Raw genomic sequence first — 26,524 nt, 5'->3', positions numbered from 1 at the left:
TGCCACAGCCTGCCGCCATGGCAGTGGAGACAGAGGATTGTGTAATTTCAGGTTAGAAACCATCGGTAATTATAGATCACTGAATTAGTGCCGAAATGGAGTACGTGTTAGGAAAGAAGATAAATTATGTTTTTTTTTGTTTTTGTTTTTTTTTAGATAAAATACGCAGCACTCGGAAAGAAGCAGTAGGAAATTTCTTAGTGATAAGAGGTCGTCGGTCACTCGGCCTGGCAGCTGTGACCGTGTTGGTGGGGTGATGGGCTGGGTGGACGCGTTAGCCGCCGTCGGTATTTGTGCAGTGCGAGGATGGAACCCAGTGCCTTCCCCGTGTGGGCAAGCGCTCTACGCGGAGCTACACCTCAGCCGAAGCTGCTGCTTCATGCTAGAGGTTAACTGGGGGCTGGTGGGGGGAAGGAGAAATTTAGGACTTTGGTTTCTTAAATTCTGAACCTTAACTCAGTCCTTAGAGTAGCAATGAAGCCCACGACATAGATCACGGGAAACAAGTCCGAGGAGGAGCAGTGAACAAACTAAGCTTGCGGCCTGCTGTCTCTTTTCTCCATGCAGGTAGCAGCCGGAGGCAGGGTGCGCTGCGGCAGAGAGAGCTTAGGTCTCCTTCGTCTCTTCTTTTCACAAAACCTTTGACTTTTCCTGTGCCTAAAGTGCACGTTTACGTTCCCCATAAGATTTCACACCTCATGGTGCAGTGAGCCCTCGTACGGGTCAGGCCTGCAGAGCTGTCCTCTGTGAGTGCGAAGGGCCCAGCGCCCTCCTGTCCTTTCCCCGTTGGAAGCGGGCAGTGGTGATCTCGTGGGGAACCTTTTAGGCGCTGTCCACTGCCTTTCTGAGGTGTGCGCAGGTAAAGCCGTCAGGCTTCCGGCTCTCCTGCCTGCTTTGCTTTGTTGTCTCTCCCGTGACGGCCCAGGAAAAAACACACAGACTCTTAGGGCGAAATATAAAAACTCTGCTATTGCAGATGAAGAGTTTTAGTTTGCAGAGTAATGTGCTGTAAAAAAAAAAAGCCATGAAGAATTACACATGTAGCAATTGTGACCATTTCTGTTCCTTCTTCAATACCCTGCGCAGCTCCCTGACTGTCTTAATTGTGGTCCCTGTGACCAAACCTTAGGGAGGAGGACGCGAGCAGGTCTTCAGTGACTGTCACTGACAGGGTGCACGGTAAGCTAGGGACAGTCTCAGTGCTGCCAGTAGCCGGTCACATAAGCATTCAGACAGCACTGGTTTTTTTTTTAAAGTCTAGACCAGCCGAGTATGGTGGGGCACACCTGTAATCCCGGCACTGAGGCAGGCTGAGGCAGGCGGATCGCCATGAGTTTGAGGCCAGCCTGAGCTACGTAGTGAGACCCAGTGTCAAAAATAGAATGTCTAGACCGGTGCCTCCCAGCCTCTTTTATGCCGGGACACACAGATACAGTAGTCTTTGAACAGCACATTGAGGCTGCTCAGGGCGAGAGTAACTTACCTTGAGATTTCTGCCCGCGCAGGCCCTGCCCTGCTACCCTGAGGGCTGACGGGAATCAGCATCTCCTCGCCTCTCCCACAGTAAGCCGGACTGCTTCTCCCTGTTGTCCTGGGGCCGATGTTAACGGTGACACTCATCCCTCACAGTTTTCCTGGCTGGCTGGAAAATACACTATGTGGCCGTGCACCCAGTAAGCCACACCCGGCGCGCCTTGTTGGGAGGCTTTGCCCCGGCCGCAGGCCGACCTGTGCTCTTTTTATATTCTGAGAGTCTGATTTCGTACTGTTCCAGTCTTTCCTCAATAACCCTTACTTCTGGCCGTGGCATTGATGTCCATTGTTGATTAATCCCCCCTCCCCCGAGCCTGCCCCGAGAGGGGTGGTGACAGCGCTCTGTGGGCTGGGGACGTGGTGCTCGCGCGCTGGAGTAGCACAGCCGCCAGTGCCTGGGCGAGGGCCTGAGGAGCTGAGTGCACTTAGCAGCTTCACGCTGGGCGGTAACTTAGGCAGGCTGAGGTGCCGCAGGCCTGGGCCAAGCTCAGTGGGAAAGTAGTCTGAGCTCACCTAGTGATTGCGTGGCTGGGCAGGGCACTGAGCTATCAGAGAACCTCAGCTCACACGCTGTTGCGGTAATGCACCTCGTGAAGCGTAGCAGTCACAAGTGAGGGTGGCGTCTGAGTCAAACCCTGTTGCTGTAAGATTTTTGCTCGTTCTGGTCTAGAGAAGTTTCACCTCATAGACTGGATGGCTTGGTGCTTGCTGTACCTATAGAGAAAGACCCAGTCATGATGTCTAAGGAACTTCGTACTTTGTTTTGCCTTTAAGCTGCCTAGTCCTGTTACAGCCAGGAAAAAAAAAATCAGTGATTGGGTTTCTAAGATCATATTTGGTACCTTTTTGTCCCTTGAAGCATTTTTGAATTTGGTAAAAAGTTCTTTTTTGTTGTGGGGAACGGATATAGCTCAGCAGCACAGCACCTGCCTGGCAAGTGCAAGGTCCTGTGTTCACCTGGTCCCCGCCCCCCAGATGTCTTTAGGCTTTTTTCAAACCTTAGCAGGGAATGCCTGGAGGCCTCAGCCCTAATTCCTCCTCAGAAAACAGTCCATTGTGTAAGCGTGTCCTTTAAAGAGCATTTCCCTCCTTACTTGTTGGTTGGGTACAGCTGGGAGAAGAGGCCTGAGTTGACATGGGTATATCTTTGTTTATTCGTTCGTTTCTTAAACATTGTGGAGCATTTGCTGTTCGTAGCTGTTACGGTTTGTGTCTGGATGTCCCCCCAAGTTTCATACAGTCATGGTGGCGGGGGGGTGGGTTTAGGGAGGCAGCTGAATCTAGAGCTTGTGACTGATTCATTGTCTAGTGCTGGGATTACGGATGTGGGTGCTACACCCGCCCTAGGGTGGGCAGCCTGCATACCATGCAAGGGATGGAGAGAGTCTTGTCTCTCTCTCTCCTCCCTTTTTGCTTTTGTTGCTGTTGCTGTCTTCCACGCCATGAACTGTTTGCCCCCTGCCACACCACCCTGCCTTGGAGCCAGCTGACTGTGGACTGAACCCTGCACAAACCGCGAGCTAAACGAACCTTTCCCTCTTAAATTTGGGTGTCGGGTATTTTGTCTCAGCAGTGAGAGAAGAGTAACCAACACAGTCACTGTGCTAGTGTCACTGTGAAGTGGGAGGTCCAAAAATGCCTTTCTCTAAATTTTCATAATGTCAGATTTTATCCCTTATAGTTGACATGTTTTGTTTTCTTTTCAGCATTTCTGGCAAGGAGTCCATTATCGCTGGGCCTTTTTCATGGCCAGTGGTCTACATCTAGATGAAATTGCAGAACTAGTAGATGCGGGAAAGGTAGGTGCATCTGAAAGCCTTTTATTTGGGAGCCTTACCTGTCTTGTAGTCCTGCCCCCCGGTTTCTGCAGTGGGAACTCTCCAGAAGTAGGCTTTGCTGAGATACGTGCTCCCTTGTGTGGCCAAATGTATGTGTGGTATTTTTGGTTCTGTCGCCACCAGTATGGGACACAGGCTGCTACATCTGCAGGAGAGCTTATCCCGTGTAGTCCAGCCTCCTTGACGTATAGGTGAAGAGGCAGCGACGATTGTAATTTTCTCAAAGACACTTGGTTAGAGCGTCGCAGAGCTGGGATCCATGTGGGCCTGCTAATATTTTGGAAGTAGTCTTGAAAAGGTGGCACCGGGAAGGCCATCTCTGCACAGAGATGAGAATCCACGTGCAGGTTTGCAGTGTAACAACTCCTGGAGATGACGTAGGCTGGGGTTTAGGTTGCCCTGGAGATAGGCTGTTTTCCACATAAGAAGGGAAACGAACACTATAGCATCTAAACCCCAGCCCATCTGGGTGAGAAGTAGCTCCCACCGTCTCTCGCTTCCCGGGCCCATGTCATGAAATCCAGGACACGCAGAAGGTCTATCGGCAGGGCAGTGGCCGGGGCGCGGGGAGCACTGATGGGGGTGCGGGTGGAGATAATGGGTTGGTGTCCTCTGACTGCTAATCTGTGTCCTGCGGGGGAAGTTCCGGAGGGAGAGGGGTTGTTGCTTAGAGCCCGCTCATCCCTTTTGGGAGGTCAGAGGGCCTTTCAGGGCTCCCGGGGGTTAACAGCCTCCTCGGCTGCCGCCTGCTTATTTGGATTCTTATGCTGTCACCTCCCCTCATCGTTCCCCCTCCGAGGAGCCCAGAGGATGAACTCGTATCCTGGTTTTGGTATTGGTGATTTTATTGAGGGATCATGTGGAATTATAGGACTGAGAATCTTATGTTCCTTGAAGGGTTGCATAAGATCAGAGCTACACTGATTCCCATTTTATGGATGAGAAAAGAGAAATAGGGACGTGCTGAAGGTTGCAGAAGGGGCACCAGAACTCGTACCTCCGGCCTCCTGGGCCCGTGCTTTTCCTTTGCCACCTTTTAGTGTTTGGGCTGATTTGGGACTCTGCGGACATTGCCTTGTCCTCGTCATTTTGCAGTGTGTGGGGAAAGGGGTTAGAGCAGGGCTGGCAGAGTCACCTCCCGATCCGCGGTTGGACACGTGGAAGGACCCCGGAAAGTGGGCTGCTTCTGTTGCTGCCTGCCCCTGGCTAGCCCGTTTATCTTTCCATTTTGATTTTAGGAAAGACTATTTTAAGAAAGAACTACTGACCGCTCTCTGTGCATCTGAGTTTTTTATTATAACTAAGGAACTGTATAATAGGGATGGTCTGTTAGTACTCCCCCAGTTTTTTGGTTCCAAGTTTGCAAGCTTTTTCTTGAACTCCTAGGTCTTGCTGTGTCCTGGGTAGAGACTGGCTTGGTGTCACTGTGACTGTGTCAGTGCCTTTTTGTAGGGTTTTCCCACGTCCCACGGGGATGCTTATTTTATTGCTAGGAAAGAGGAAGTAAGTGCTGCACGCAGCTGGACCACCGTGCTGGTGGGGTCTCAGCCCTGCCGAAGCCCACCACGTGACTGTGCTTGTGCTGATATCTGCTCCACGCGGTGCGCATGCTTGCCTTCACTCTTTTGTATTCAAAATAGTGTGACATTCTCTACCTGCAAATTCCTATTTACCCAACAGAGAGAGGCGACTTGCATATATTTACCTCTGTTATTTAGCAGATAACTGATAGACCAGAGGAAGTGATAGCAAAAAGATGTTCTGGAAGTACCCTTGAAGCAGAGTAAACAAGGAAATATTCTTTTACCTCTGATTCTTCTCTCTCCTGGACAGGCTGTTGAGACTGGGAATCATTTCTGACAGTGAAGGGCTCCGGAACTGTACAGGTTGACAGGTGATGCTGGACATCACAATAAGGCCAGCGGTCTCGTCCTGCCCCTGCTTCTCTGCGGCGGGGAGAGGCCATTGCCTGTCTCTGCTGGGCAATGGGAAGAGTCATGTGAAGGGTCTTGCACATTGCGCCCTTAGTGGAGATTTGCTCCACCGATGAAGACGTTTAGCTCCTTTAAGCTTTAGCTGAGGGCGTAAGAATCTCATTAGCAGGTGTCTGATAGAGGAGCTGCAGTTCTTTTTTGATAGTGTAAAGTCATGAGCAACAGAACCTACTGTGATAGAACATTTTAATTTCAGTTTTGAGATAAATATATTCCCAAGGCTTAAAATCCAAAAAGTAGGAAAGAATCTCAGTAATCATCCGACTCCCGCCCCTCAGTCCCCGGGACCCTGCTTGTCGGACACAGCCGACCCTGCGAGTTTCCAGTTTCTCCTGCCTCCCAGACACAGATGGGTAACACGCCGTTCCGGGCCGTGCTGATTGGTCGTGCTGTGCGGCCCAGGCCTTGAACTCCCCGTACTACTGCCTCAGCGCCCCAGGTGCCGGGGCTATAGGCACGCACGTCCACGCTCGGCGCCTCGCTGTCTTTACGACAGCCGGCCTTGCGCTCGGGTTCTCAGCAGGGTGGAAACTCTCTTCATTCTTGGTTTTATTAGCAGCTGTACAGTGTCCTTTGTACAGATATGCCGTCATTCATTTATTCATTCTACTCTTTTGCAAATAATGCCTCAGTGGATAACTCAGTATTTGTGTTAAGTATCTACTTGTGAGTATATCCACTTCTGTTCACAGGAATAAAGTCACTGAGTCCAAAGGTATCTGTACATACAATTTAATAGGTATTAAAATAGCTTTTGCAGATCGAGTTTGTGTCTGTAGCGTCAGGAGTTTCTGGCTTACCTTCTAGACCCTCCCTTCCCCCCACTTTCTTGCCCTTTTGCCTATAGTTCATGAGAGACTTGCTTTTGGAAATGTGAAGATCTAGCATTGATCACTTTTAACCTACACTGTCCGGATTGAAAATAGTGCCTGGATTCGTGAATATTACCGGGCGAGTGTCACTTGTCCTTGTATGGTGTCCCGGTGAAAACTAAAGAAACCGCAGGGTAACATCCGTAATAATGAGCATTCTCGGTCCGTAAGGGCGCCGCCCTCACTGCCTTGTGAACCCGAGCCCCGCCTTTGCCTTCTCACCGGCGCTTAGCAGAATGTTTGGAATTAGGTCCGCTGCTTTTAACGTGCCCGCGTTGTCCAGCCCAGAAGTGAGAGGGGCTGACCCTTCAGCAGCGTGCGGGGACGTCGCTCCTTCACGCAGCCGTCGTCGTGCGGCCTTCGTGCACGTGGTAGGATTTTAATTTCGTGTTTACCCGGCTGCGCGCAGGGTCGGTGTGGCCTGTGAGAGCTGCGTCGTGTTTTCATTACTGCTCAGCCACAGGTCGCCAGTTCACAGCCAGCGGGCCGAACACAATCGCCATTTTGTGCCTCCCCTGAGCTAAGTGCGGCGTTTACATTTCCAGCGATTTATTGAGAAGCGGAGAAGAACGTAGATTATGTATGGTCTGCAGAGACTCAAATACCCACTGGCTAGCCCTTCACTGACAGAGGTTGCCAGTCTTAGACTGGTGGTTACGACCTTTTTAAGCACATCCCCAGCGATGCCAGCCCCCGTTGCCAGGCCCGGCGGAGGAGCGGCGGCCGTGCTGCTGACGACGGCGTAGTCGCCCCTGCGTGCGTCGCTCCACACAGCCGGGGGACAAAACGCTGCTCTACTGCACAGTCTCACGGGGAATAATGCATAATTAGCGCCTTGAGCGGCACGGGCTGCTCTTGAAATTGTGCCTGGTGCCTATAGTTCATTGGCATTTTCTCTTCAGCACAGTACACATTTCCTATTTTCATATTATTTAGCAAATGTTTTTTGGGTGGGAAATGGGAGGCCCATAGCAAAAATTACATTCAGAGCCTGCTTATGTCACGGAGTAGCGTAGTTAGAAGCAGAAGAACCTAGTACATCTCGAGTTGCTTGTCCTCATCTCTTACCCCACCCTGCTATGTGACAATGTTGTGTCACACTTGTAGGGACAAGAATTTAAATGGCGCGCTTAGGTCACGTAGGTCTCCGGACTCCTAGGGCAGTTTCGTCCACTATCTTCTGCTGCCTCATACCCTGAATTCCTCACTCGTTGTTCTTTGCTAGTGTACATAGTCAAGCATTTCACAGGTGGGCTTGAATTCTTGATATTTTATTACATCTTGTGTCAGCTTAGATCTTCTTGTGTCACATGGCAGGGCTGTGTCTTGGGGAGGCAGGCTAGAGGAAGTGTGGCCTGGCCTGCCCCTCCTTCTAGGGGCTGCCTGCGCTCTGACTTGTGGCTGCATCGGCTTGACCTCCACTTCTCTCGCCACCTCTCCTTCCCTGACTCTGCCTCCAGCCTCCCTCGTATAGCAACAGGGGTGACTCCATTGGGCCCACTTGAATAAGCCAGGGTGATCCCCTCCCGTTTCGGTATCCTTCACCTAATGGCGTCAGCAGTTGGGCACCTGTTGCCATGGAAGGTAAGGCACTTACAGACCCGAGGGATTTGGCTGTGAATGTCCTGGGAGGTTGTTATTCTGCCCACCACAGTGCCGAAAATATCTCAAAAGTATATGAAAGGATTTTAAAATATTGTTTGCCCCTAAAGAGGGAAATTGGGTGGCTGGAGATAAGTAGGAGAAGGTTTTTTCTTTTTAACTTTTTAAAAATTTATTTGTTTAGTTTTTGATATGGGATGCTGCTATGCTGTCATGGCAGATCCTGTACTCCTGGGCTTAAGTGAACCTCCCAGCCCAGCCTCCCTAGGAGCTGGAACTACAAGCCTGCACCGCACTTCTGATTGCCTTGTCGCTTTTTGAGCATGTTTATTTGTACATGTCTATTCTTCATGGCTTTATTAGAGCCCTCTGATGTCACTGTTTACAGGTCTCTTCAAAATCCAACACAAATAACCAAGCTCCTTGGTTCAACAGTGATATAGACTTCTTAAAGTTTATTTCCTTATGTTAGCCAGCATCAGAAGAGTTCCTGTGTAATTTACTTGAGTTCAGTTCAAAACATTTACTGAGGGCTTCCTAGCACTCTGCTTTACCCTGGAAGGGAGTGGGAGATGTTGCCTTCTGAGCAGCGCTGTCTTCTAGAACTTTCTGCAGTGATGGAAATGTCCTTGATAGTAGCCACTTACCATATATGACTGGAGCCATTGAAATGTGGCTAGTACAACTGGAAGACTGAAGTTTTCCTAGTATTTACTCATTTTTTTTATTAAATATAAGTAGCCACATGTGTCTAGAGGCTGCCATTTTGAACACTGCAGCTTTAGTGGGAAATGCAGTGAGTTCTGAGGTAAGCAATTTCCCACAACCCTCTTGGATGCCCAGGCCCTAATAAGTTCCATATTGCACCTGGACTTTACTCTCTAGAAAGAATGTAATGATTAGAGATCAGACCCCCAGGGCCACCAGAAGAGGGTTAGCTTGCCAGATGTGGTGAGTATCTCCTGCATCTCCGGGCCTTGGCACTACTGATGTTTTTCTGATGCTATTGAAATTCTTTCCATGAGGAAATGCATACCAGGTTTTCCCTCTCACCTTCTGGGCAGGAGGAGGACTCTTTCTTCGGGATGGGTACCTTGGGATGAGTCTGCCGTTTTCCAAAACAATACCTTTCTTCCTCGGAGAGCTCCCGCGTCTGTATCCCTTCCTTCCCCACCACCTCTCTTGTCAGCCTGGAGTTGTCCGTCTGGGGACAAAAAGTAGCTACAGAATTACAAATTGGAGCAAAATGCCCTTGTCCTCTTGTTACCTCAGGGGACTGGAAGTCTCCTCTGTCCCCTTTGCACCAGTGAGTCCTGAGGATGCTGAGCCTGTCCCGGAGGTCAGAGTGTCCCCACCTGAGAGGTGGTGCTGGGGCCATCCATGGTTGCGGGGAGACCTGAGCTCTTGTTGGTGTCATCGTCTGACTTCCTTGTTCACAATCCCGTGCTCCCGGGTGGGGGGTGTAGGGAAGAACTGTACAGATGGTGACTCCCAGACCAGCTGTCGCAGTTGGCAACCGGATCAGGTGTCCTGGTGCTGATGTTGGCTCTGCCTCTGCCAGCCCTGACTCCACACGCACCGTTCAGCCACTCACGTGTCAGCTTCCTAATCTCGGAAACAGGCCTGCGCGGAGAGGGAGACCCCTTTCTGCACTGTTGTTCTTACTTGTTGGGAGCATGGGGATTAGGGGGAACCTCTGCCTCTGTCCCTCTGCCCTTTCCCCCCAGAACCCCGTCGCCCAGCTGGTGAAAAATGGGGCAGAGCGGGTTCCTGCCTCAGCCCCGGGAGTCCTGGTGAGGCACTGTGTTGCGAGGCCGGATTTAGGGAGGCTGAGGTTTCCTGCTCCCTGTTCTACACTGTCCGTAGTGGTCACAGAGCAGGTGCCAGATCTTGGTTCTGGCTTGGCATGGCCTTGGCTTAAGGGAGATAAGGTGCATCTCGCGGACCCCACACGTGCATCAAGCCCGAAGGAGCGCTGCTGCCGCGGCCTCCCGTGGTCCGCCGTGCGCTTGGTGTCTGCAGCGGGAAGTGTGGTGCTGGGCCTGCCCACTTTATAACAGCTCCCTGTGCCGGGTGGACAGGGACAGCTGGTTTTCTGTCCAGCTCCCTGTGTCATCACATAAATGTCCTCACTTCACTGCGAGTAACCTTTCTTTCCCCTCTCTGGATTTTAGCTCTGATCCCTTTGTCCTTAACAAACAAGGGTTTAGGTCTGATGGGAGGCTATGCTTAGACACTGTCACATTGTCCAGATAATCTTCATTTGCTGCCACGTATTCAGCCAACAGCGGCATTTGCCTGCCCCCGATTCAGAAGCCTTCTTTTCATTGTCACTTACGGGCAGTGCTCAGTGACTCATTATGCCGCGGTCAGCCCTCTCGGGTTATTTGCCACAATAGGCCTGACCAGCCAGATCAAAGTGTGCGGTCACTGCCTGGGTCAGCAGGTCAGCCTGTGTGGCTCCCGCAGAGCTCCAGAGTGACTGTGCTTCACACTGGCTTAGGCGGCTCGTTCTGGAGCACGGCCCGTTTTGTGTAGCTGCTCTGGGGTAGCGCCTAGGACTTAGAAGCTAGGCACTTAGTAGATCTTTGTGGAGTGGCTGAGTATGTGTCTGCTGCAAGTTCAGGAGCCTGAGCACAAGGCAGAAGGCCACAGCGGCCCCACTGCAGTGAGCCTGCGCACCTCTCGGGAAGCCTGTGGCAAAGGCACGGTCCTCCCTCCCGCTGGAGTCTGATTTGGGTGATCCAAGTGGAGGCCCCGATAGTGCATGTCAAGGCTGCATTAAAATCATTCCTTCTCCAGGTAATCAGCACCTAGAAAACCATGTCCCAGGGCTTCTAAGGAAGGCAGTGAGTGCAGAAGGCTTCCTGTGGGGCACACGGGGCCCCCGAGTGCCCTCTATTTTCAGAGAAGGCAGAGTTCATCTAGCAAGTGCTCTCAAGTTGTCCTCAGTGGCTGTGATGTATGTGGAGGAAGGTTCTGGGCCGCACTGGGCGTGCTAGGAAGCTCAGTCAGTGAGCTCTTCTGCAGGTAGGCGGAAGTGTTGGCGCACATCTGTCACGTCGGTGGCCTGGACACAGCCTGGAGACCAGGTCCTCAGCCGGCACAAGGAAGGTGCACCAAGGTGCAGGCTTTGGGAGGTCATATTAGCTCTTGGCTACCTGTCCCTTCCTTGAGAGGTAGAGCGAGAAAGCAGCATGGTAATGAGAGATCCGGCACATGCAGGTGAGAGCAGAGATGGCTTCCCGCGTTGTCAGCACTTAATGTGGCACTCACATGTTTAACTCTGTGCCTCAGTTTCCTCATTTGTAAAAAGGGTATATGGGCAATCCTACCTCAGAAGGTGGTTACGGGCTTTAAATGAGGTAAATATATGGAGACCTTGGACCAGTGCTCGGTATGTAGTGAGGACAGAACATGGTAGCTAGTTTTTTATCATGAGCTTGTTGTGATTTGTGGACAGAAAAAAAATTTGAGCTCTTAGCAGAAGGGAACACGCAGAGTCCAAGATGCTTCTCGGGTGGGTGAGCTGTGACAGTCACACCAGAAGTTGTGTCAGACGCATCTGAATGTCACGAGGGGACATGCGAGTTGGCTTGTGCCTTCTGGTGGCCCGGCCCTGCCAGTGGAGCTGGGGAGGCAGCCCAGCGAGGGGCCCTGCGGACAGTGAGATTTCTGCGTGATGTTTTGTAGACGGGTGGTCGGTTAGATTTTTGCACGGGGGGAGGGGTGTCGCCTGGGACTAGTTTCAGAGGAGGTTGCTGGCAGTGATAATGGTGTGCCGCGGACGAGCTGGCTGGAACAGCTTTCCTGCACACTCACCAGCCGCGCTGCCACTCCGCAGAGCAGCCTGGGTCACGCTTTCCTGAGCCCCAGCAAGCTCACCTAAGATTCCTGCTTCCCACTTATCCTGAGTTTCACCTATGTGACACTTGTACGCTGCTCCTATGTGCCTGGCATTATTCTGGGTGTTCTACAGGACTACAAGAGAGGTGACCTATACCATGAGTACGGCGTACTCCAGTTAAATAAACAAACATTTATTTAACACATTTTTGAAAAATTTCTTTGCTACTCTGCATACTATCTTAAGGGGGCCACAGGGAAGCCTAATTGCAAGGACTTCGGGGCACCCCCTTTGATAGTTCCTTACACAGCAGGGTGGATGAGATGGGTACGTGGTTATAACAAGGCAGTCTCTAAAGAGACGCTGTTCAGATGCGCCCCCTTGGTAAAGCACACAGTCCACGGGAGGGCTGAGGGTGGCATGGTAGTGGCCTTTGAGTGCCAGGCTTGGGAGCTATGGGAGGGTTCTGGGTAAGGGAGTGGCATGACAGCATAGAGCGGAAGCAAGATGGGGGACAGTGGAATTGGCCTCCTCAGAGAGCGATGTGAGCAAACAGGAACAGAGGTGGCGGCTGTGGCCAGCTGAGCTCCTGATCTAGGGACTCTGGAGAAAGGCCCGAGACAGCCCTGGAAGGGTATCATGAAGAAACCAATTGCAGGCGTCATCAGCCTTGAAAGATGTGGGGTGGGTTTCTTATCAACCAATCTCTTCTTGTATTTTACAGATTCAGCCAGTTATTGAACAAACCTTTCCTTTTTCTAAAGTTCCGGAAGCCTTCCTGAAGGTGGAAAGAGGACACGCACGAGGAAAGACTGTAATAAATGTCATTTAAATAAATGCCCTGTGCGTTAGTCATTGTTGGCTGTTATTTGCTAAGTGCTTGTGGTCCAAACTTTTTCTTTAGACAGTCCTCTCAAATTTCAGATTAGAGTATAAATGTCATGATTAAAAAAAGCACACCACTTCTGGTCAATAATTTTCCAGTAATTGATACAAAAATATCAGCACTTGGACTTCTCTATAGTCAGTGACAAATGCACATTGTTTTCTTTAAGCTGCTCTTTGCCACCAGCTTTGAAGATTGCTAGAGTACCTTCCAGTCAGCTCAAACCATATCTTATCATCTTAATGCATGTGAGATCCTAAAACTTCTGGTGTTAAAAGTTAGTTCCTTTTTAAACTCATCAGGGAGCACCTTTCTAACTGGTAGCATTATTTGGGTCTGAAATGTTGCCAGAAGCCCATGTGATCAAGGCTTGGTCACAAGCCTACAGCCATATGGGGAGGGGGTGAAACCTAGTGGAAGGAAGTTAGTCAGTGGGGGCATCCCTTGGAGGGAATATTGGGAGTCTGGCCCCTTGCTTCCCTTTACTTTCTGGCCACAGTAAGGTAAGCATCTTGCGCCATCATTCACAATGATGTGCCGCCATGCCCAAAAGTAGTGGAGCCACTGACCATGGACTGAAACCTTCAAATCGTGAGTCAAAATAAACCTTTTCTCCTTGTATCTTAATTTGCAGGTGTTTCTTATAGTAACAGAAGGCTAACTAACAAAGGAAATTGGTACCAAGAAGTGGGGTCACTGTTGTGATTGTATTGATGGTGTGGTTCAGAAGTCTTTGGAATTGGTTGGAAGGGGAATTGGGAAAAGTTTGAAGAAGCAGGATACAGTAAGTCTGGACTGCTGTAAGCAGAGCTTATCCTGTGATTCTGGTGAAGGCTCAGGTGACCAAAATGCTGATAGAAATGCAGACAGTAAAGGCTATGCTGATGAAGCTTGAGAATGAAGTAAAGGTTCTACTGGAAATTGAACTAGAGGCTACTTGTGTTACTGTTTGGTGAAAAAGAACTTGGTTGAATTTTGTCCATGGCTTGAGACTTGTGTGGGGCTGAGTTTAAAGGTGATAGGTTTATCTAGTGGAAGAAATTTCGGTTTTTGGTGTTTTGTATTGTTTTTTGAGACAGGGTCTCACTATATAGCTCAGCCTTGAACTTGCAGTAATCCTCCTGCCTCGGCCTCGTGAGTGCTGAGATTACAGGCATGCACCATCATGCCCAGCTGGAAGAAATTTCAAGGTAGCAGTTTTCAGGCAACAGATGGATCTTGCTGGCTATCTGTAGCCAAATTTACAGAGAAAGTGAGCAAGAAAGACAATGGAAAAATTGGGCAACTTGGAGTTTGCCAGAAAAGGAGTGTGTGCCACCAAGGAGGGGGCAGTTGCTACAGAGAGTGGTACCATTAAAAGGAAGTCATGTACAGTGGTACCTCAGTTTACAAACTTAATTCTTTCCACAGTTCTGACCGAAACTGCATTGGATGAGAAATAAATCAGATTCACTGGTTAAGTGGTTAGGTCCAGGGTTGAGCTTAGGGGTCAATTTCAATTCACGACCAGTCGGTTTGTGACCAGAATGGGAAGGACCGAGGCCCCCTGTACTTTGTGCTGAGATGACAGGAGACCCCACCTGTCACAGGCTCAAAGATAAGAGTGTAAGCTTACTTCAAGTTCGGTTTGTGCTCACACAGCCACCTAGGAAATTGTTTCCTTGGGAATTTGTTTCCCAGGATTGAGCTGTCACGGCACCCGGGCTGCCGCAGCAGTGACTCCAGTGGACTTGGGTACAGCTCACTGGCAGCAGACCTTGGCCCTGTCCACAGGATGCTGCTTTTGCAACCATGAAGAATGCAAAAACCAAGGGGTCATGGAGGCTTCCGGGATTTCCAGGGAAAACCTGGGAGGCCAGGCGGGTGCGGCAGGGTCAGGGTCCCTGCAGGCATCCTGACGGCATGACACATGAAGCTGTGAGAGTGCAGCCAGAGCTTCAGTGGAGACCCAGGCAGTTGAAGACGCCAGGAACATGCAGTGCCTACCGAGGGGGCGGCAGGCGGCCATCGGCCAGCTCAGGAGACTGGCCAGATGGGATGCCATCCGCAAGGCCAAGGCGAGGTGCCAAACCCTTCAGTGCTCATACCACTCATGTCACCACTGGGGCATTCGATGCAGGATGCGAAGGTACAGGGCTCAGTGTTTATCATGTTGGCTTTGGTCTTGTTTTGCTCTATTCCTTTTTAGCTCTTATTCTTCCCTTTTAGAATAGGAATATTTATCCTTTGTATCTTGGAAGTAACAATTTTTACAGGGGCTCAAAGCTAAGGGTTTGCCTGGAGTGTCAGGTTTCACTTCCTTGAGCAGTGCTGGAACTGTTGAGATTTCGGAAACTCTTGGAGATGGACTGAGTGCATCTTGCTGCTGCCTTCAGGGGCTGGGGTGCAGTGCTGAAATCCGGAGGGGAGTGTCTCCCGGAGGCTGTGTGTTGAAGGCTTGTCCTCAGGCCTGCGGCTGTGTCAGGATGTGATGAGACCTTTGAGAGGCGGGACCCAGTGGGAGAAGTTAGGTCATCAGGGGCCTGCCCTCGGGAGGATATTGGACCCCAGCTCCCTCCTGGCCTCCACGAAGTAAGCTTCTTCCTCCATCACTTGCTTCCAGCACGAGGGGCTGCCTTGCCGGGACCCAAAAGCAACAGAGCCAACAGCCACGGACTGAGTCCTCTAAAACTGCGCCCAAACAAACCTTTCCTGCTTGGTTTTTTTTTTTTATTTTTAAGAACTTAAATATTTGCATTTAAAAGAAACGGTTGACAAAGTTAATGGGAAATAATCTTGAACTAATGGAAAAAAAGAGTCAACACTACCGATAGGTTTTTTTTGTCACAGTAGTCGAAAGCTAACACGTTGCCTTCTGTTTTTATTCTCCGTCTCTGGTGTGGTTACCACAGTCCTCCAGGTGCCCACTCGCAGGGCTGGAGGCGCTCAGTGTGGAGCACTTGTCTGGAATGTGCAAAGCCCTGGTTCTGATCTGCAGCAACATGGGAAGGAACAAAAGTAAGTTCTGAGTTGCTGAGGTCATGTATAAAAATCTGGCCTATGATTCATTTGTTTGCTTTCTTCATAGTGGAAGGTGAAGCTAAAGGCTCTCACTTTTTTAAACCCTTACCTTTTGCATTAGGGTTGGGCCTCTTTCAGTAATTGAAGCACACTAGCCAGAGCGCTTTTCCGTGGAAATTACCACCATTTCTGTGGAGCCCGCTCTGCCGTTTCATGTCTTTATAGGCCTGTTTCAGCGTCCCACCAATAAACCTGTCACAGGGTGCACTTTGGATTCCCTACTCTCCATTAGTTTCAGGTAGTTTTTATTTACTGCTATACTCAGGCCATTACTGTACCTTCGACACTTGCTTCTAGCCTTTGATGTGGACCTACTTTGAGAAATAGTTTATTGCTCTTAGACACTTATTTGGAAGCTTTTTTCTCTGAATTATCTGAGTGTAAATTTATTTCAAAAGGAAAAAAAAAGCCTTTTCATTGTAGATGCAGCCGCTCCTAAGCCCGTGTGCAGGGGCTCAGCTCCTCCCCGAGGGCCCCAGGCTGCGCGAGGAGGCGAGCAGCACTGCACCCACTCTTGCGGCTGCTCTGCCGGGACCCCGTGAACTCGCCTCATCCTAAGCCAGCCGGCCTGTGACTCTCCTGTGGTGACACGAGTGGTTCTGAATGGACTTAGAGATGCTGTCAGTGCAGTTGGCCAGAAATAAGTTTATTCCACAGAAACTCCACTCAGGCTATTACAGAATTATCTTCACCCACCCACCATATTTTAATGATACAGACCAAAAGGCCTAAAATGAGAGCTACAAAGACATGTAAGACCAAGAGAGGCATGCTGAATGCTGCTGTACGAACGTTTTAGAACTGTTCTCATGGCCACTGTTGTCTACCATGGACTCTAGGGAGGATCACATTTCAGAATTAGAAACGTGCTTTAACAGATAAAATAGAAACAAGATTTGTTCTACTTGTGACAAGTCTGCTTGTGACAAGAGCACCAGTATTAGGTGTTGAGGACAAAGAATGTACTCGAGGAAACATTTAGCAGTTCTGTTCCAAACAAGAACCGACAGAGCAGCACGGTGTGCACCAGTGTATTGCCAAGTTAAATGGCTTCATTGCGTTTCTGAATCCCTTAGTGCATTTTAGGGTTCTCAGAGCTCTAGCATTTGACCGGCAAACAGCTCTTACGGGCTCCTCTCCTTCACTTTCTGGAGATGACTACGGTCGTCCTCTCAGCATCGCACACTCTCTTTCTGCTACTAGAAGGAAGGGAGCTTAGGGCTGTAGTGTCCAAGGTACCTGCCTGTCCTAGGCAGTAAGGGCTGGAAATGAGGCTAGAAGTTCTGAGTTTAGCAAAAAACGGTAGAATATGGCTTCAGTACGTGGCGTAGGTGAGTAAGGACATGCTAATCAATGAGGCTGTGATAATACTGTTCTAGTAGCCACTGTAAGAAAGGCACTTTGTTTATATTTATTGAATGCCTTATGTTCCTGAACACACCAGGTTTTCACACTCTGCCTTTCAGCATAATTATTAAGTCCAGAAAACATTAAGGCCAAGACAAATGTACAGGCCTAATAAAGCATTCCTCTAAAGTGGTAAACAGTATTCTACCTTACAAATAGAAGCGTTTATAGCTCCCTTTAAAGTGTAAGGGAGGCCAGGCATGGTGGTGCACATCTGCAATCCCAGCACTCAGGAGGCTGAGGCAGAGGATGGTTGCATGTTCGAGGCCAGCCTGGGCTACAAAGTGAGCTCAAGTCCAGCCTGAACTGCATAGTAAGACCTTGTCTCAAAAAGACAAAAAGAAAAAAAAAAAGGGATTTGTAGGTCCACAGAATCAGTAAATTTGGTCCTGTTCTCTTCTGTCACTATCTTTGGAAAAAATTTAAAATCTACACAGTTCTGAGTCTTAACATCTTTTAAAAATACCTAAAAGCTGCTAATGAGGCAACCTGTTTAAGTAGTTACTGAGGCAATGAAAGCAAGAAATGAGAGGAGGGCTAATTACTGGTTTAAAACTATTACAGTCTTGTAAGTCTCCCAGTCACGGCAGGTGACTCGGTGGAGAGAGGGCGTTGGTCCACTTTCTACTGGGCTCCCCCACCAGCACCGTCCTCTTGTGTTTCTCGAAGCAAGTGGCTGGCAAGTCCTCCAGAAAAGGCCCCCGTGTCCGTGTTGACGTTCATAGGACCATGGCTTCCCACACTTGTGTTAACTTCTCCTCGTTGACTGTGTTGAGGATGATGTGATTCTGATCGTACTGCGCACCCCCTGCAACAAAGGAAAGTAAGCAGTGTGCAGACCAGAGGGCAACAGCAGACCGCACCCACAGAGCAACGTGAACCCTGTGAGACTGCGTGCTCCACGGAAATGCCAGGGCTGGAAACTCCAGATGCCTGTGCAGGAGCTCACACTGTGAGGTTCCTGTTTGTGCTCGACGTTAACATGCCTGAAACTGGGGCCAACGGGAAAAGGAAAAGGAGGCTACAAGGTGTGAAATCACGGACGTGCGATCCTAGCAAGGAGTGAGCAGGCAAACCTGGTGGCAGTGGAAGGCCGGTAGGAGTGGCTGTCGGAGGCTACGGGTTTTAGGTGAGTAATGAGAAACGGCTGCATTAGGTCAAAGCGGGGGCTGAACGGCATCAGAAGTCCGCACAGCACCAGGGAGGTAGGGAAGCGCTCCCACGGCTAAGAAAGCAGTTGGTACGTAGTAATTCTAAACCAGTATCACCAGCCCATCATTCTTCACCAGAATGTGTATAAACAGACTTCCCAGGGTACTTACTGGAAACTAGTGTATCAAAAACAGTCCCATGGCCTCTTTCAGGGCAGAAGTGTCATTAACGAAAGGAAAGGCGATCTGATTTTTTTTGGTCATTTTCCAGGACATATACTTTCAGATACTTTACCTTTCAGTGTAAGCCTCTGCACCGAGGCAGTATGTCCACACACACATGCTTAGGCCAACCAGAAATCAACATTCTTCTCTCCTTTAAAGCATTAGAAGACAGCGAAAGTCTGCTAACTTAGGAACCTAGGTAACTGGAGAAGGAAACCGTGTCTTGCGATGCTGCGTTGTCACTGAGATAGCCTCTTCACAGCGGGGCACAGTGTGACTACAAGGCGGCTGGGGCCTTCCACATGCACCTTTGCGGGGGAAGAAAAGTTCCCACTACCAGCAAACCCTACACTCTGCCTGCAACACAGCACTCTCCAGTGAGATTTCAGAAGGTACTGAGGGCACAGTGGCTTCCCTTCCATTCTTCGGGATTACAGTACGTTAACAGACTTTTAAAAATTATGCATCATTGATTCTAATTACAATCTTTAAGACTAGAAAGTTCTTGAGAAAGAAGTTAATTCATTGTTTTGCCTTTGGGAAAAATTTAAATCATGTCAGACTTCTTCTCTTTTATAGATAAGAAATGCATTTCTACTGCACTGCTTGTGGGCGGCTGGGAAGTACAGATGAGTGAAGCAGAGGCACAAACCTTCTTTCCTGACGTGTACTTGCAGGCAGGTAGGAAGCCACTACCTACTGTGTTTTTAGAAAGTTGCTTTCCTTTACTGTCTGGTCTTAAAAGGGTGAACAGCGTGACTTTATTACTGGCGGTCTCATCACTGACGGTCCCACCTTATCTATGTCACCTGTGTATTCTGAGGGCCCCATCTACCTGCCAGTACAGCTGGTTACTTCCGAGTTCCTGGCCAAGTGGGACTGAAGAGTGACTCAGAACACATCTTACACCCTAACACCCTATTTGAAAGCAATCACTAGCATTTCCTTGAACAGTCTGAAATACTGCTTGGAGGTTATCTTTCCAGTTTGGTTTATTTGTAGTATTTGTGGTTTACACAGCTGTCTGATTCATTTGCTTATAATACAATCCTGCCAGACCTTGGATGGTTTTTAAAGTGGGCGTGAATCAGCTTCCACTGCTGTCATAACATACGAGGTATGGAATAATACACAAACATCTACCAAAACAACTCTTCCCCCAAACTCAAGAAGAGAACAAAGACACTAGATCTAATAAACTGGCAATTTCTTTTTTGTTTCTTTGTGACAGGGTCTCATTATGTGGTTCAGGCTGACCTCAAACTCACAGTAATTCTCCTGCCTCAGCCTCCTAAGTGTTGGGATTACAGGTGTGTGCCACTGCCTGGCTAATAAATATTATGGCATTTTCAAAAGGTAATGAATTACTTGGTTGTAGCTAATGAAAACCACAAGGTCCTACAAAGTGCCCCATATGTGTTTGCATTTCCCGGGCACAGGACATAGGCTGTAAAGCCCTGTTCTCTCATGTCCAGAAGGTGGCGGCCTTCTCCCACATTCTGGCAACTCAAATTCCAGAAATAACAAGAAATTAAGCAGCTACTGCAGCGGCTGTACTAAATGTTGAGCGTTCATTAATGCACAGGACACTCTCCTCGCTCAGAGCCACAGGACTGATGTACAGTATGTTTTAGGAAGGAGCTTTGGAGAGTTAAAGCGACCCCCAGGGAGGAGTCACACGGCACAGGCTGGGTCAGGGAAGCAGTCCTCTCTGTTCACTTTGGCACGTGAGTGTCTAGTGTGGAGCCTGTCATGTGGTACCCCGTGAATAGCACTGAAAGAAAAATATTCTGTCCCACAATCTCAGTGGCCTCAACCCTGGACAGAGGAAGCTGACTGCCTCTGCACTTGTAAGAAACATGATGGTGTGCTCAGCCTTTTTTGGGGACTACCCTAATTTTTCCTCAAAAACTCTACTTTTTCAATTTTATAACATTTCTTTGTCTTCCCTGGGGATTTTGAAAATGATCTTATAGAAAAGTTAATAAAAACGCAGGGGCCACAAAGTTAATAAAGGCCTGGGCCGATTCTTGCCCAGGTTGGTCGTGTATAAAATGGGCATGTTGTGGGTTCACAAACTGAGATGGAGTTAGACTGTACATTACTCTTCATTTCCCGCATGGTGCACTTTTTTCTCATGTCCAAGGGTCCTACTTGCATTTTTAATGTTTCGGCCTCCATCCAGCCTGCAGTTACACTGCTTAATTTGTGTTCCCTAAGCATAGTCTTCTGCCTCTGCGCCCCTCTCCAACTTCTCAAGGTACTTGGGATTCTAATCCCACTGTGTATGTAAGTGTGTTGGTCACTTGATCTACACAGAGATCACCAGAAGTTACAGGTGTACCTCTCCTAAAAGCAGCTACCAAAAGTCCTGATGAAATATTCAGGCTTCACTTTCCGTTACTGAGAAGTGTTTTAAAAATCAGACTACAGCTCATTCTTTACCTTTATGTTTTAATTTTTAATGACAGCCTTGGCCTGGAGCCCTGATTAAAGAACCGAATCAAACTGCTCTATCAGGTAAACATTGAACCTAACCACTGAACTGATTTAGTTCTTGTCCAGTTTGGTTTGCAACCAGAATTGTGGGAAGAATTAAGTGCGTGAACTGAGGTATCCCTGTATCAATAGTACCTTCGATTTTCAAAAGTTGAGATTTTTTTCCTTAATTAAAGAAAGAAAGGCATATGAGAGCTGGTCGTGGGGGTGGACAGCTGTAACCTTAGCTATTCTGCAGACTGAGGAGGATCTCAAGTTTGAGGCCAGCCTGGTATCTTATTAACAAGATCCTATGAGAAAAGGGCTAGGATGGCGTCAGTGGTAGAGCACTTTCCATGTGTGTATGAGCCCCTAGGTTCAAGCCCTAGCACCACAGGAAAAAAAGCACGTTAGAATCAAAGAAATGACCCTTACCTTTGATATCTAAAACCAAGTTTGGCTTCAGCTTGCTGTAGATCCTGCCGTCTGACTTCATACACCAGAACTGACTGTCGACGTTCTGGTCAAGTGACAGGCCGAGTTTAGAGCCTGATGTGACGAGACTGCCCACGATGGTCAGGCAGCAGTCTTCTGCTATCTGCTCAGTGGAAAGAACAAAGTGTCTTAAAAAAGAATAGGTACTTAAGCCTAATAATAATTATTCCCTTCTAAGTAGATGATTTTTTATAAATTATCACAGTTTCTTTTGGTGGCTTCCTTTATTCCAGGGGGCATTTCAGCTTTTAGACAGACTCACTAGCACCAAATAAGAAATACTTTTGAACGTTATTTCAGATAACATGAATCATAGAACGTCCTCAATTCTTGTGCATTGTTAAAACTTCTGCCCTTTGCAAGAGTCTCTGTATTACTATTACGCATACAGACATGAAAACTGCTCATCATGTACTTTTCCCTGTCAGAAGTGCCTGTGATTTGAAGCTGGGGTACAGCTTAACCTCCCCCAACACAGCCTGAGCCCCTGGGCTATGACTGAAGTTCCGATGCAAACAGGGCATTTTATCACTGTAATACCTGAGACAACATTTACTAGCTCCTTTTGTCTTTCCTCTGAGAAACATCTCAAATTTTTGAAGTAGGCACACTCTCCAGGTATAAAAAGAAAATAAAGCCCACCAGAATATGTTTTAACACAGCAATCTTTAGAATCCTTCCCCAAAGTGAATCTACCTTTAATACACAGAGTCTGCCAAAAGAAGTATGTACACACTTCAGGAAAAGAACACTAGTATGTTTGTTCAATGGACGGTGGTCCCCCTATGGGCGACCTAAAGGATGTCGTATATCACACAAACCCCACTACACCGCCAGCCCTTAGAGCAGAAATTGAAAATGTACATGCAGCAATCACAATGACCAAGGTCACCCAAGCAACGGTGTACTGTACTATAAATATCTGGAAGCTAATGGCCACCATCTTGAGCATCTCTTGTAACTGCAGAGGCCAGAGGTAACTTGTATTACTCTCATGATGTTTCAATATATTTATTTATTTATTTTTTCAGACAGGGTCTCACTGTGTAGTTCAGGCTGGCCTCGAACTCGCAACCATCTTCCTGCCTCAGTCTCCCGAGTGCTGGGATTACAGGCATGGGCCACCACGCTGGGCTCAATACATTCAGTATTAAAATATTTATACAAGTTTTTTTTTTCCTGAAGTGTACATACATTTTTTGGTGGACTCTGTTTAAATAGTACATGGCATCATATGCTCATAAGCCAGTAACACATAATGATATTTTTGGAAAAAATGAATTGGAAGTACACTTCTGCCAGGCATGGTGGTACATACTTAGAATCCCTGCTCTCAGGAGGATTATAAGTTTGAGGCTAGCATACACAGTATAGGGAGTGCAAGGGAGACCCTATCTCAAAAAGAGACTATTCTGGGCTGGAGGTGTGGGTCAGTGGTACAGTGTACTATGTGAGATGAAACCATTGTGATCATCTGTGAAATTTCACTCTTCCTCACAGGCTACTGAATTCAAGCTGTTAAGTGACATCAGTGCTGGGCTGCAGGAATAAGCACTCTCTGCAGGATAAGGTTCCACTCTCCTGCATGAAGGTGATGCCAGGACAGATGCTGCCTTCTCTTCACCCTTCAGCATTGCACTACCGCGCCTGTCGTGCTCTGTCATCTTGCACATCTCAACAGCGCTTCCGTTTATGCAGGGAAGGATCGCCCTCAAGCACAGCGGCCACCAGCCCTAGCGTGCTCTTTCTCACAAGGCTGTTGCAGCCTTCTGCTGACTCAAGGGGTACGACATTTTTAAAATACTGGGCTCAAACAGCAAAGCCCATAAAGTCTAGGAAAAAAGAAACCTACAACAGAGGCATGAGCTCCTCTCATAGAATCTGACTACACTCAGCTTTTAAAGTCTGACGGCAGGAGCGATGTGAGAGAGCAGTGGGCCACTTTCTACATACAGCCTGAGCCCCTAGGGAGCGGACCGTGGGGTCCCAGGGGCACCTCTTCACCCCATGCTGTCGTTTTCCAAAATAGAAAACAAGTGTGACTTCTATTAATGTGCCGGGCTGTAGGCTACTTCTACAGTAGGTACATTAAGGAAAGGGCAAAACAACATCATAGCTTAATTTTTATACAGTAACAGAAAAAGAACAGACACAAATATTCTATCTTGGTTCAATGCTGGACTCACTCCCTACCCCATTTTGAGTTTCTAAGACTGGTTCTGAACAGTGCTCCGGGAATTATGGAATAGCATCTCTGTAACTAAAGCCCAGAAGCACGGCAAGGATGAGTCTCCCCCTGGCAAAGGTGTTGGCGACCCCATCTCTTAAAGGCTCACCCTGCATTTGATGCATCCTTCTTGATAAATCCAAATCTGGTCATCAGCACCGACGTCTTCCATGACCTGTATTCTGAGGAGCTTCAGATCCTCTAAGTTCCCATTGGTTGACATGAACAACCCTGTTGCTTTGTTTCGAAGCCTGAAATAAATTCGTTTCTAGAAAACAAAAGCCCCAGAAATAGTCACATACAGGGTGTGCCGCTAGAAGCGCTGAACAGCACTGCTCTGTGGAAGCATCCGAAGTTAGGTGTGGGTCAGGGATGTGGAAGACCCAAGAGTCTCCAAGGCTCTAAGATTTGCTCAATTGTAAGAGTTTGACAAATTTGAAAGTGCCTAGGACACACAATGTTTGATGTTGATTTTGACAGCATTTCTAAAAGCAGCCACATTTCTTGGTACCACAGACTGAACCCCAATACTATACTGAAGGACGGGAGCTAATTTCAAGCTCTGAGACTGCAAAGTTATATTGCATTTACCCCCCCCCCAAAAAAAATTATTTCAGAGGAAAATCTATGCACAGCATAAAGAAAAACATACCTGAACAAAAGGTCTTAGAGAACCTATCTGGCTACAGCCGGTGAATTCATACCAGTTCGGTACTTCTGCTGGTGACAGTAGAAACTGTCGGCCCCTGTAGTTGCCATATTCATAAGTAACCCATCTGGGAAAGAAAAAAAAAAAAGATGACTGTTAGGGTTTGGGTCTAGATGTCCCCCCAAAGCCTCAAGCAAAGTGGCTGAATCTAGAGTGTGTGACTGACTGGTGGTGCAGTGCTGGGATTAAGGGTGTAAGAACTACATTTTCCCTTGGGAGGTACACTGCATACAAAATAAAGGACAGAAAGAATCCTGTCTTGTCTGTTGCTTTTGCTGTCTTCCGCTGCCATGAACTGTTGCCCCTCTGCCATGTGCCATCCTGCCTTGAAGCCAGCCTATTACAAACTAAAACCTCTACAAACTGTAAGCTAAATGAACCTTTCTTCCTTTAACTTTAGGTGTTGGGTATTTTGTCTTAGTAACAAGAAAAATAACAAGACAACTGGAGGAGGTGGCAATTTCCATTTGACAATGGACCTTAACAATTACATTTTTAGGGTGTTTTTAATTTCTGGACTGAACCTCATACTTTAAATACTGAGGGGAAATGGAACTTTTCTAGGACACTGAACACAGCCATTTCTTGACAAGTAGTAAAATTATAGCGCAGGTATTTATGCTAAAAAGATCCATTCTTAAAGAGAAATGCTAAGTTTTTTCTTCCAATAAAGCAATGAAATGTACTCTTTTAGTAGGACCCCCTAGTCCTCCCTGAGAGCTGTTCATAAAACCACCTCAGTTTATGAATCATACTAACCTTAGCTTATGGGTCAATATCGATCAGATCTGCAAAGTTCTTAATGTATGACACTGGTACATGTGGACAATTACAACCTACCAAAATTTTGTTTAAAAAAGTAATCTTCCTCCAATCCAGAAAAAATACTAAAGCTACTCAGGCTCCTTCCACCCCAGCTGGCACTGTACACCTGAGAAGCACATGCCGCCTGGTGTGTAAGCAACCTGTGAACTGCCTCCTGCTGACGCATTACATCAAGGAAGAGTGTCCTCTACTTTTAATCCTAGAACTCTACAATGTTCTCATTTTAGCCATTTATCAGAAAGTTTTCACTAAAAGCTACTAAAAAATGTCACACCTGTAATCCTACTAGTTTAGTATTTCTTAAATATATTGTAGATAACAATGGCCCCCTTGATGCATATAGGAAGACCACACCTGTTGTTTTATGCAGAAGAGAAAAATACCTTCATAAAAATACTTAGTATTGATGGTACTTACTCATTTTTATATCCTATCCAATATCAAAATGACTGACAGTTTTAAACCTTTCCAAGTTGACTCTTAATTACTTGCACAGCATCAGTCACTCCCAATCGAAGGAAAACCTTACTCCAAAATGAAAAGACCTGTTCTCTCAAAGGGACAAGAGGAACCAGGTCCCTCTTTCTTTCTTACTAAAAGAGTGCTCAATAAATTTGCTGAGCGGAGCCCCTGTGTGCGGAGCATTTGCCTAGGACCTCTGAGAGGTATTAACAAAGCCTTACCTAAAGGAGATGAAAGATGCTTTCCACATGGCTCTTCCCACTGAGGAAAGTGTACTCTGAAGGTGTGTGATTATTAACCCTCACAGAGAATGAGGTGTTATATGTCAGTTCACTTCTGGTAATGTAGGACAGAAAAAAATCTGACAGAACTTTACAGGTCAGGTACAGAGAGACGAATACCGTATGATCTCCCTTACACACGAAATCTAACAAAGTGAACTCAAAGAAGCAGGGAGCAGAAAGGTGGTTACCAGAGGTGACAGGAAAGGGAACAAGGTGAGGGGTGATGTTGGGCAGCGGATATGAAGTTACGTTACACAGGACTAAATTCTATTCAGTTGCACCGTCAGGTGACCACAGTGAATAATGTATATTTCAAAATAGATAAAAGAGAGGATTTCACGTGAGTTACCTACCACAAAGAAATGATAAGTATTTCAAACAACAGACGTTAATTACCCTGAATTTACCATTTCATAGTGTTAATGTGTCAAAACATTACATTATGCCCATAAATATATGCAATTGTTATTTGTCAATTAAAATTAACACCTTCTAAAAGCTTAATTTTTAAGATTATCTGTTTTGCCTGTGTGGTGGCAGGCAACTGGAGTCCCAGCTTTCTGGAGAAGCTGAGGCAGGGAGATGACTTGAGCCAAGAGCTCAGGCTAACCTGGACAACACAGCAGTTA

The 26,524-nt window shown here is 47.7% G+C and overlaps 2 protein-coding genes and 1 long non-coding RNA gene across 5 annotated transcripts in view; 2 read left to right on the top strand and 1 right to left on the bottom strand.

Annotated features, from left to right (window-relative positions):
- Rtn4ip1 (reticulon 4 interacting protein 1) overlaps positions 1 to 12,541 on the top strand; it is a 47,798-nt gene extending 35,257 nt beyond the window's left edge. The window contains exons 8-9 of the mRNA XM_005377832.2: positions 3,240 to 3,332; positions 12,411 to 12,541. Of these exons, the coding sequence (XP_005377889.1) occupies positions 3,240 to 3,332; positions 12,411 to 12,518 (201 nt within the window). The 3' untranslated portion in view covers positions 12,519 to 12,541. The remainder of the gene's footprint in view (positions 1 to 3,239; positions 3,333 to 12,410) is intronic.
- Positions 12,542 to 17,371: 4,830 nt separating this feature from the next.
- Positions 17,372 to 26,524, bottom strand: part of Aim1 (absent in melanoma 1) — a 116,064-nt gene continuing 106,911 nt past the window's right edge. For both annotated transcript variants that reach the window (XM_005377829.2, XM_013510790.1), the window contains exons 18-21: positions 24,268 to 24,391; positions 23,725 to 23,883; positions 21,329 to 21,491; positions 17,372 to 17,847 (exon numbers count right to left, since the gene is read on the bottom strand). In XM_005377829.2, coding sequence (XP_005377886.1) covers positions 17,759 to 17,847; positions 21,329 to 21,491; positions 23,725 to 23,883; positions 24,268 to 24,391 — 535 coding nt within the window. In that variant the 3' untranslated portion in view covers positions 17,372 to 17,758. The remainder of the gene's footprint in view (positions 17,848 to 21,328; positions 21,492 to 23,724; positions 23,884 to 24,267; positions 24,392 to 26,524) is intronic.
- LOC102006108 lies at positions 17,854 to 23,718 on the top strand. 2 transcript variants are annotated; one of them, XR_001232823.1, is made up of 3 exons: positions 17,854 to 19,096; positions 19,647 to 20,935; positions 22,889 to 23,718. It is a non-coding gene; the product is annotated as an uncharacterized LOC102006108 (long non-coding RNA). The 2 variants fall into 2 exon arrangements; XR_001232822.1 differs by lacking the exon at positions 22,889 to 23,718 and having other exon boundaries at positions 17,854 to 18,807; positions 18,995 to 19,096; positions 19,647 to 21,321.

This window comes from Chinchilla lanigera, unplaced genomic scaffold (assembly GCF_000276665.1).
Source record: "Chinchilla lanigera isolate Chin_1 unplaced genomic scaffold, ChiLan1.0 scaffold00010, whole genome shotgun sequence".
In the NCBI taxonomy this organism is placed as follows: Eukaryota; Metazoa; Chordata; class Mammalia; order Rodentia; family Chinchillidae; genus Chinchilla; species Chinchilla lanigera.
This window is presented reverse-complemented; position numbering and strand designations above follow the sequence as displayed.